The 11,846-nt window shown below is 38.2% G+C and overlaps 1 protein-coding gene and 1 pseudogene across 1 annotated transcript in view; one reads left to right on the top strand and one right to left on the bottom strand.

Moving 5' to 3' along the window:
* The window catches only part of LOC110300628 (shugoshin 2-like), a 30,941-nt gene that overhangs the window by 15,330 nt on the left and 3,765 nt on the right, over positions 1–11,846 (top strand). Inside the window, exons 6-7 of the mRNA XM_021170878.1 lie at positions 5,569–5,804; positions 7,890–10,496. Coding sequence (XP_021026537.1) covers positions 5,569–5,804; positions 7,890–10,496 — 2,843 coding nt within the window. The remainder of the gene's footprint in view (positions 1–5,568; positions 5,805–7,889; positions 10,497–11,846) is intronic.
* On the bottom strand, positions 3,699–4,937 carry LOC110300049 (annotated as a pseudogene).

The following is an 11,846-nucleotide window of genomic DNA, read 5'->3' as shown; positions in this document are numbered from 1 at the left end:
TGTGTGTGTGTGTGTGTTTGTGTGTGTGTGTGTGTGTGTGTGCGTACATGCATGTGATGCATGTGTGTGTATCTGTGTTCCCTCCTGTTGCGGCAAATACTATAAATGAACGCCCTGCCAACTCTCCGCGGTGGTGCCAGACAGGCTGAAGACTGCTCTTGGCCACTCTCGACAACTCTCCTGCCCCCAACCCCTGCGCCCAACCTATGGTCCTACTCTGGTATCGACACTGGTGGTTTCAAAACTATTGTCCTAGCTGGGTCCACACAAATCCCACACACCCACGGGCCGCCAGCTCTCTACCATCAGCAGACCCACATTTCAGTAACCAAGTAAATCAAAACTCTTAAGGCTTAATTAACTAATCAGATTTATATAACAATAGAAACACAGTTACAAGATGCCAATACAGGCCGGGCAGTGGTGGCACATGCCTTTAATCCCAGCCCTCGGGAGACAAAGGCAGGTGGATTTCTGAGTTTGAGGCCAGCATGGTCTATAGAGTGAGTTCCAGGACAGCCATACAAAGAAACACTGTCTTGAAAAGCAAACAAACAAACAAACAAACAAACAAACTAACTAACTAACTAACTAACAAAAAGCCAATAGAGTAAAAAGCCTTATCCCAGTATTTCTAACCTTTTAAAAATACAAGAAAAATGTCAGAAGCCATTTCTCAGACCTCTCTAGCCTCCCTCCTCTCAGGCCTATGGGCCTCTTCTACAGCTCTTAGCTTTGCCCCCTATTTCCCAAAGTACAGACCCTGTCTGTACTGATGAAATTGGACAGGAAAATTCCTGCAACACTCTCCCAGTGTTCTGATTAATACTTTCTGTGACCCTTTATTAATCTTTACTGTTTACAAAGTCATTATTCTGCTTCCTACCAAAAGTGTAATATTTTCTGTTGGTGTTCAGGAATTGCCACATAGACCATGTGAGCACTGATCTCAGTTAAGCAAGAATATTTTATTGAACATACATCCCAAGTCTAATTGATTAGGACTATAAAAAAAGGACTTGTGAGCCTAATTGTGGTACCAGTCTGTTTGGGCAAGCTTTTTATAAGAAAAACCAAATCCAGTAGGTCAGAAAGCTAGAGGCAGCATGGCATTTTGGTTAACTTGACAAAGTATTATCAGCTGACATTTAAGCTGATTGATCCTAAGAGAGGTAAGAGGGGTGGTGGATGGGTGGTGAACAGGGGAGTTTCAGAGCACTGAGCTAACAGAGCATTAGTAATGCAAACATAGTGTTATGGCTTTTTGGGAGAATTTTTCAGTGTCAACCCTGGATAATTAGTCCTGGAAAGTAAAGTCTGAGAACTTGAACTTAATTTCACCTTACGAACAAAATGTAGACTGAATACAAAATGACTGTAGTTATGTTAAAAGAAGCAGGATTTCAACACTTCCCTTTTACATTGTTGTTTTAACAATTATTGGCCTGGAAAGATAGCTTAGTGGTTAAGAGCATGGTCTGCCCTTTAAGAGGTCCTGAGTTCAATTCCCAGTAACTATGTGGTGGCTCACAGCCATCTATAGTGAAATCTAGGGCCCTCTTCTGGCATGAAGGTATAGTATACATGCAGATACTCATACATTAAATAAAAAACTTAAATTATTCTTTATTGTTATTATCATTACTGTTATTACATGCATGATGGGGATGGAAAGGCACTTGCATGTGCCATAGCATATGTTTGATGGCCAGAGGATAACTTCATGAAGTTAGCTCTCTCCTTTGATCTTCACATGGGTCCTTAGGGATTGAAGTTAGGTCTCCAGCCTTGTATAGTAGGTGCTTTACCTACTTATCCATCACATCAGCTTCCCTACCTCATTTAGATCTTCAGCCTACTTAGATTTTTGGGTATGTTGTGAGGGAAGGCTGTCTTAGTTAGGGTTCTACTGCTGTGAACAAATACTGTGACCAAGGCAACTCTTATATGGATAAGGCTAGCTTATAGGTTCTAAGATTCAGTCCATTATTATCAAGGTGGGAACATGGCAGCATCTAGGCAGGCATGGTGCAGAAGTTTCTGAGAGTTCTACATCTTTACCTGAAGGCTGCTAGAAGACTGGCTTCCAGGCAGCTAGGCTGAGGGTCTTAAAGCCCACACCCACAGTGACACACCTACTCCAGCAAGGCCACACCTTCTAATAGTGCCACTCTCAAGTCTAGGCTTATAGAAACCATTACAGTGGATCAGAGTTGTTATTGTTGTTTTGTTGTTTTAGTGCGGAAATTTCATTGGCTTTGCACTATTTATTGAAAACACTATCCTTTCCTTACCTAATGACTATTTCATCTGTATCATAATGAACTGACTGGATGGATATGTAAGAGTCTGTTTCTGAACTCATTGTTCTTGTATGTGGGTCCTATCACTACCATGCTGTCTAAATGATTAATTTTCACATAAGTCTTATTGTTTCAGTCTGTGTCTCTTCATTCTTTTCATTTCTAAATATTAGTATGACTATTTTGGTCCTTTGCATTTCATAAGTAGTCTAGCAATTTGCCACAACCCCCCCCCCCAACACACACACACACACACACACACACAAAGGGATAGTTGGACAATTTACTAGGCATTGCAGGGTAATTTGATCACACTGTGAACCCTGAGATTATGTTATTTACTGGAAAAACCTGTTTCTAGTTGTGGTGTGGCTCAGCCCTAACACACATATTCAAGAACTTTCTGCTTATTGTAAACATGACTATATAAAGTCAACCATAGGTCAATTCAAGCAACCAGTTGACAAGAAGTGAACATAGGAAAACACCATAGAGAGTAAGAGGAAGTCAGGAGGACAGATAGAGAGATGGACAGGGAGTAGAAGGGAGGGTCATTCAGTTTGAAGGGTTTTTGAGATAGAGTGGAACATCAGCTAAGGAAGGAGGTGAGGTGAGTGCTCTCTCTGCCTCTCTGAGCTATCAGACTTCTGGTTCCCAAGTCTTTATTTGTAAAATCAAAACATCTGACATTCTGTTAATAAACAATAACTGAGACTATGTTCAGTTTGAGGAAAATAGAAATTTTATATAATAGTTTCATCTATAAGTGCACTGTATCACTTGGTCTACTTAGCTATTATGTGTTTTCCTCTGTTTTGTGTTGTATTGAATGAATTCCTTTGTTTTGATTGTTTGAGACAAGATTTCATGTAGCTGAGACTGGCCTTTAATTACTGTTACTCTGCCTCCACTTCTGGAATGCTGGGGTTTCAGGCTTGTTTCAGAACACTTGATGCAGTTGTTTATTAAATTATGTTTTCTTCTTGATATTAGCTAGCAAAAATACAATTAATTTTCAGATACTGTCCTGTTTCCAGTGAACTTGTTAATTCTAACAGTTTATTGGACTATCTCTTTGAATTTTCTATTAATATACTTTTGTTATTTGTATATAAGAACCATTTTCTTTCCCCTTTGCAAGCCATTTTTCTTTTCCTTTTTCTTACTTTATTGCAATCACTACTTGTTCAAAGTTGGAAAAGTCATAACAGGCATTCTTTTTTAATTTTTTTTTTTTTAGACCTGTTGGTGGTTCTACATAAACAGTTCCTGCCAGGGTGACAGGACTTAGGCACAGTGCCACAGCCAGGCAATACACCTACATCCCCAACATCTCAGTTTGAATACAACATGTCAAACTGCCCTTGGCCAGCAGAAGAGGGTAGGCTCCAGCAGTCAGTTCTCTAGGGGTGCATAGTTCAGCAGTTTTGCAATCAGGTCCACATGTGCCAGCAGCATGTGGTGGCAGCCATAGTGCTTTAGACCCAGAGCATCCAGGGTATCCCCCTCGGTGTACCTGGCCTGCAGCAGACCCAGGTAGGTTTCCCATTTGTGGTGACAGTCTTTCCACAGGTGAAGCAGCGCACTGGGATGATCTTGGCAGCATCTGGTGTGCAGGCTGCTGGCAGCAGTTTTTCCAACAACAGGCATTCTGTGATTCCACTGTTAGGGATGATGTGAACACTTGGATTTTCTAGATCTTGTCAGATTAAAAAAGTTCCAGGATGAGACAAAATATCACAAGTTCAAGGCAAACTAAAAGCTTAGGAGAAGTTATCTAAGCCCACAGTTTGTTTGCATTCCTTCATTCTTTATTATTGTGTATATGTGCATGTATATGGTAGGTGGGTGTGAGTATAGCTGTGCCTCAGAATGTGTAAGAGGTCAGAGGACAACTTTCAATGGTCATTTGTTTTCCTTCCACTGTGGGCTCTAGGGGTCAAATTCAGGTCCCCAGACTTGTATGGCAACCACTTTTACCCAATAGACTTTCTCACTGGCCCGAAGCCTATAGTTTTTGTTTGTTTGTTTTTGTTTTTTTTGTCAAAACCTTTTTGATATCATCCCATTCCTCTTGCTAAAATTTAGACATTCAGATCTCTTATTTCTTGATCAGGTTTTTAACTTTTCTTTAAAGAATCCTTCCATTTCTATTTTTCAGTCATCTAAAGTGTCATTTATAGTGAGTCAGGGGCAGCTGCTCTGCACAATAAGACTGTCTCAGAAAAAAAGGAAGCTCAAAAACTCGTTGCTGAGAATTTCTTCCTGAATAGCTATTGAATTAATCATGTGAGTTTTCTTTTTTTGCTATTGAAAAGATACTTTTTTATTTTTATAATGAATTCTTAATTTTCTCTATTCATATAAAAATACAATGAATTGGTTAATTACTAATAGTAATATATATCATTACTAATTATATATATAATTGCTAATTATATATACATATACATATACATATATATATCATGTGTATACATACACATGATATGTGTAGGGGGGTGCAAATACATGGCATATCTGTGAAGATCAGAAAACAACTTGGTGGAGTCTGTTTCCATTTTTACATAGGTCCTAGGAATTGAACCCAGGTCATCAGGATTTCCAAGACAAATACCTTATCTGCTGAGCCATGTCTCTCTATGATCTATTTTAGAATTCCTTCTCTGCATCACAAAATTATTATCGTTGCTTTAACGGTGTGTTACATATGTTTTATAATGAAAATATTAATTTTCTTTTCTTGCAATTCTTTTTCAGGTTTACGTATTTCAGTTATGCTGACTGATAAACATTCTTTTCTAATTCAGGAAGTGTATTACAAAGTGGTATTATTTTTCTTTAAGAGCTTAAGAAAAGTTACCTCAGCCTATAGCTTTCATGCAAAGAAGTTTTGAGAATATGCTATTTTTTTAAAAAAAATATATTATTTGTGTGTGTGTGAGTGCAGATGCTTGTGGAGACTAGAGGCTGATCCTCCCAGGGCTGAAGTTAAATGTAGTTGTGAGCTGCCCAGTATAGGTGGTAGAACCAAACTCAGGTCCTCAGGAAGAATAGTAACTGCTAGGCCATCTCTCCAGTACCTATCCCATTTCTTTAATAATCTCTATGTTATATTTATCACATTTTTACTTGTTCTTCAAATAATTTTTCAATTTTTTTTCTAAATGGTCAGACTATTGGTACAAGTATAATGATACCTTTTTCTTTCTATGTAATTTTTGTAAAACACAGAATTTCTTATTTCATTCTCCCTTGCCTTTAGGGTTCTATTAACTTCAGAAAATGATGATGATGATGGTGCTGATGATAAATGGAATACAAAGTGTAGCAACAGAATTATATCAAAGACCTCACCTGATACTACTTCTTTGGTATCAAGACAACCTTTATCCATACATCAATGTAATTTGGAAGTATTCCTTCCTAAAGAAGGTAATCAGAAAACATGTAGTTCAGGTCATTCAGAACATACTTCATGTGTTGATGTACTTCCTAATGGTAAGATTGTTTTTAAAACTTTATGTAGCCTTTCTTAAGCGCAACAATGTATAAACAGTTTATCCATTAGGTAGATCTTTTATATAGGTAACTTGCACTTGCTAACTTCTACCATTTAAAACTGCTGGTGAAAATTTCAACTTGAAGTAAACGTCCTGAGATCCATGGGCACCTAATACTGTTAGTCTAGAAGCAGTCTTCAAAAATGAGCAGGACTAAGCTTTCCATTTTGCTTAGCTTGTAATTTGAAAATGCCATTACATTTATATGTTTAGTTTCATCTCCTTTTCATGGATATGAAAAATGTTCATCTAGGTGAATATAGTGAATTTTTCAAGGTCATAACCCATTAGTGATTATGATGGTTAGTTTTGACTTTCAAGCTGACATAGTCTAGAATCATCTGGAAAGAGAATCTCAATGAGAGACAGTCTACATCAAGTTTGCCTGTGAACATGACTGGAGAATTATCTTGATTTTACTGAGTTGGGAAGAGTTGTCCACTCTGGGTGATACCTTGAAATCCTTGGCAGGAGATCCTTAACTATTTAAGAGTGAAGAAGGCAAACTGAGTACAAGCTTGTATCATTCATTGCTCTCTTCTCAAGACTCTGAGTGTGGGTGGCTATCTGCTTCAAATTCCTGCCTCTTTGATTTCCTTGCAATGATGGGCTGTAGCCCAGAACTGTGAACCAAATAAATTCTCCTTTAAGGTTTTATTGTCTGTATTTTACCAGAGCAACAGAAATGAAAATATCATAGTGCTAATGAACTTGAGTAATGACTTAGTAAGGAAACATGATAACACTTAATTTTATTACACGGTCTTCCTTATTGATAATCCTGTAATGTAGTCTATAGTGCTTACGCATTGGTTAAATATTAACAAACTAGAATACAGAAACTTAATTTGCCATGGACCAGTGCTTAATGGACCCTCCTCAATCCCTGCTAATCAAGGTCTTGGACAGATGGGCATAGAGTGGGCAGGAATGGGGATGACAAACAGATGGGACATGAGAGAGTGTGTTGAATCTGAGTGTAATTTGTCAAATCGAGCATCAAACTTTTTATACAGAAGAATAACAAGAAACCAGGTGAACATATCTGCTAAGTTACAGTGACACAAAACAAAAGGAATGCATTCGTCAAAAGATGGTGGGGAGAATGGAGATAGGTGTAATGCTAGTCTATTGTTAAATCCACCACCAGGGGTTCTTAGTAAATGCCTGATTATGTGTTCCTTTGGGCCTAGTGAAGAAAACTGTCCCAGGGGGATTCCCTAACTCTTTCATGGTTACCCCGCCTCTTCCTATTCCATAAGCCATTGTGTATTCCCTTGTTTGGGTGAGACTAAGTAATCACTCTGCTGACTAGCCCTGAGCTATTCTAGCTCAGTTCTTTGTAATGCCTAATTAGTTTCATGTCTGTACTAGAAGTAAATTTGAATGTTACTGAATAGGTAACCTTCTCACTGAATTCCTACTGAATTCCAAGACCTTAGGCTTCAAGGATTTTCTAGGACATTGGAGCAGTGGTAGAGGCTTACCTATGTCAGAATTCAATCTTTAAAGGCACTTATAATAAAACAATACTGAAAGAGAGCATACATCATACTAACTCGGGGGGATGGGGTTTGAGGATATAGGCTATGAGAATGCCAAGATTCCAGGAGGCTGAGTTTCCTTGAAACTCTTAATTGTTAAGAGCAATTGTTAAGCTTAGAGCACAGTATTTTTCCTTTTCACAGTCTTAGGTATCCTCCCCACCAGAGTTACTGTTATTATTTGTGGCCATGGTCTCCTTCAGCTCTAGAAGTAGGAATTAATGGCTCTATTGTAGTATATACCCATTCCAATCTTGGGGTGGAGGCTAAATGAATGCTCAGTAGTATGCATTTCTCAAGGATTTAGATGTAAAATGTGACCTGGGAGTACTCCAGTTAGTCTAATTTTTATTAGCATGAATTCTGAATAAGGGTCTGAGAAGAACAGATTCTCAGAAGTTCTCTCTGTGAAACAGCTAAGTATCCGCTTTGTTTACTATAGATTATTCCTTATTTTTTTGTTTTTCTTTATTTTGTAGAGAGGCATTGTCACTCAGATGGAAGTCCTAAGAGTTCTCCAAGTGAGATGAAAACTGGTCCATCTCCCAACCTCAGAAGGGAAGAAAAATTAACACTTAAAAATATTACTCAGAGGAAGAAGTGTATGTCTTCAACAGCAGACATACTGTATGTGACAGATTTAGATCATCAACCAATATCAAGTCCAGGATCAAATTGGAATAATGAGATAAATGGCTATACTAATGAAACCAGTAATAACACACGAAGAAATACCGAGTGTTTTCTTGACTTACCTTCTGAATCTTCCAGTGAGCGAAATGTAAAGCACATGGAGCAAGTGCAGAAAACTGACAACTTTCATTTTCATAACACTGTGTCTGAAGCCGCTGATGTGGAGTTAACTGCTATTGATGTAGGCAAGATTGTAACAGTTTCAAAAAGCAATAAAAATCAAAATAAGAAAAAGGCAGATTGTAGAAAGGAGACTTTCAGAAAAGTGAAAGGTGCAAGCCCTGATAAAAAGAGAGAAAGCTCAAAGAGAGAATGTAAAGATGGTTCAGAAGTAGGTGCTGAGGAAGAGACTGATGAAACCAGAGCAGAAAGAGGCTCTGGTGTCCTGGATGGCAGAGGGGATTCAGAAGAACCAAACTGCATTTCCAGTACTGAGCAGCCATCTCAGGTAAACACACAAAAGAAAATAGCCCTCCAGAACAGCTCAGGTCAGGAGAACATTCAAAATAAAAAGAGGAGGCAAACATATACGACAGATGAGCAAGAGGAAACATACCCTTTCTCCAGACATTCAGTCAAATTCCTTCAAGATGGTAAATTTGATCTGTGTCAGAAAACCCTATATCATAATTTAAGTAAGCCTTCTCAACAGACATTTGTGATTCATACATCAGAAAAAGGTAACTTATTTCCAAATCAAGAAGATAAGGACACCATTTCTGAAAACCTAGAAGTTACAAATGAATTTCATATAGCTGATCATTCCATCAGAGAAAATGTATGTGATCATGAGACCCAGACAACATTGGGCTTGAGAAAGTATGTTAATGCTCAACAAAATCAAACAAAGAAGACTAAGCAGAAAATAAATCGAGGAACAAAAATAATTTCTATCAGGAACCAAATATATGAGGACAACGATAAAGATATTCACTTCCTAGAAAAAGGAAACTTTCCCTTCCAAACCCAAGCAGGTAAAGTGACCACCAGTGGAAGTCCAGAAGCTACAGAAGAATTTGATACACCTCTTCTCTTCACAAGAGATGATGGAAGCTTGCGTGACTGTAAGACCCAGAATGTTATGGATCTGCACAAGCAAATTACTGGTATATACCCTGCTCATGATGAGTTTCAAATTATCAAAAGTCCTAGGCAGAAAGTAAATCGCAAGACAGAAGTAATTTCTGGAGTGAATTGTTTTAGTAGTGACAAAGGTGTTCATTGTTCAGAAAAGGATGAGTCTTTCTTGCTACAACAGGATAAAGACATTCTTGGAACCTTAAAAGACTTCAGTGAATCTGATATGCCTGCTCTTTGTAACCAAGATAGGGCAAAGCCATATAAGTCTAAAATGCTCTTGGGGTTGAAAAAACATGACCGTGATATGCAGCCTGCTTGTCAAGATGATTCAAAAATAGATGAGAAGCTTAGACAAAAGGCAAATCAAAAGACAGAAATAATTTCTAAAATCACCCAAATACATGGCAATGATGGAGGAAGTGCACATGACCCACTAAATAAGAAGCTTGGTCAGAAGGTTCATATGTCAGAAATCATTTCTCAAATGAACCAGATATATGAGTCTACTATTGAAGATGGGGATGGCCTTAAAAGCTCTGTCAAAGATTGCCAAGATGTTATAAGTTGTGACTTGGGGGAAATCAACAGTAATAAGAAGGAAAATTGTGATCCAATTCAAGATCCTTGCACACTGGTTAAAAAAACAAAGAGAAAGAGATCATGTAAAGCAGGGAGCAGTTTGGCAGGAGACAAGAACAGGTGTAGTTTTCCGTTAACAGATTCTTCCCAGGTGTCGGTCACATTAGACTCCGGCTTAAGACACCATCCAAATGAAGCAGATACTGGTCCTGGAGAGCGGACTAACCTGCCAAAGAAGCAGAAACCAAGCATTGTGAGTTCACCGGAAGATGCTTTCTCTGTGAGTGTGGGAAAAGCAAGAAGCAACCCAGCCAAAGCAGTTAGTGAAATGACATCCAAATTAAAGAAAAGAAAGACTCATCTAGGTTGTTCTCCTGAAATCCATGGAACAGTGGAGATAACACCCAAAACTGACCTCACTAAGACTGTTGACTCCCAACAGACTGAGAAGGAGAACTATTTGGAGAATGATAAAATTGCCAAGAGTAAGCCAGATTTCTGTACGAAGGTGTTGAAACCTTTAACTGAGACATGTTCATCTAACATAAAGAATTCTTCCTTGGACTGTATGTGTAAGAGTTCGCTACCTTTGAGTATTTCTTCTAGTAAAACCTTGACTCTGGAAGAAAATTCTTCCCTGGAGAATACATGCATCCTTCAAGTAGGTGATGACACTCATGAGAAGATAAAGGCAGGCACTCATAATCCCCACAGAACACAAATGTCTAGACCAGGTAGGCCAGAGTTTTAGAACTGTATTCTTTTCATGGAACCAGTGGTGTATTTTCAGTTGAAACAGGCATTTTAGTGAAAATTTTAAGATAGTATCAATATCATCATCTATAGAAACAGAAGTGAAAGTTTGTACGTTGAGAAGGTAACAGATTATCTTGGGCATTTGAAATATAAAACCTGAGTTAGCCTTTACTATAAAGTTATCTAATAATGACATTAGGCAGATAAAGCCTCTCTTTATGAGATTGGAGGAAATGTTTTAAATGAATGTATCAGGAATTGTATTGAATTTATTCTACTGAAGACAAGTTTTATAAAAGTGGGGCTTAGTCCAGCAGCTTATATTTAATGGGATCAGAAAAATGTAAAGGTTAACAGATGCAGTATGTGGTAAATGGTTTTAAAAGCAGCACTAAGCTAAGGATGTATAGCGAGAAATTTTGATTAGAGGAAATTGCAAAGACAGCAAGTAGGTAGCGTTTTAGATTAATGGATAAGCAAGATTTTTAGCATTAGTGTCTACTTTTGTTTAACTGATTATTAAAATAATAGTTATTATAAATAATAAAAATCAGGAGAAATCCCACTAAAATGGGAATCACCATTTACCATTGTACATGGACTTGAATTTGTGAATTTTTTTTAATTTATTATTTTTATTACGTATTTTCTGCATTTACATTTCCAGTGCTATCTCAAAAGTCCCCCATAACCTCCCACCCCACTCTCCTACCCACCCACTCACACTTCTTGGCCCTGGTGTTCCCCTATACTGAGGCATGTAAAGTTTGCAAGACCAATGGGCCTATCTATCCAATGATGGCTGACTAAGTCATCTTCTGATACATATGCAACTAGAGACACAAGCTCCGGGGGTACTGGTTAGTTCATATTGTTGTTCCACCTATAGGGTTGCAGATCCCTTTAGCTTCTTGGGTATTTTCTCTAGCTCTTCCATTGGGGGCCCTGTGATCCATCCAAAAGCTAACTGTGAGTATCCACTTCGGTGTTTGCTAGGCCCCGGCATAGTCTCACAAGAGACAGCTATATCAGGGTCCTTTCAGCAAAATCTTCTTAGTGTATGCAATGGTGTCAGCATTTAGAAACTGATTATGGGATGGATCTCTGGATATGGCAGTCTCTAGATAGTCCGTCCTTTCTTTCAGCTCCAAACTTTGTCTCTGTAACTCTTTCCATGGGTGTTTTGTTCCCAATTCTAAGAAGGGGCAAAGTGTCCACACTTTGGTCTTCTTTCTTCTTGAGTTTAATGAGTTTCCCAAATTGTATCTTATATCTTGGGTATTCTAAGTATCTGGGCTAATATCCACTTATCAGTGAGTACATATCAT

The sequence above is a fragment of the Mus caroli genome, chromosome 8, assembly GCF_900094665.2.
Source record: "Mus caroli chromosome 8, CAROLI_EIJ_v1.1, whole genome shotgun sequence".
NCBI classification, from domain to species: domain Eukaryota; kingdom Metazoa; phylum Chordata; class Mammalia; order Rodentia; family Muridae; genus Mus; species Mus caroli.
This window is presented reverse-complemented; position numbering and strand designations above follow the sequence as displayed.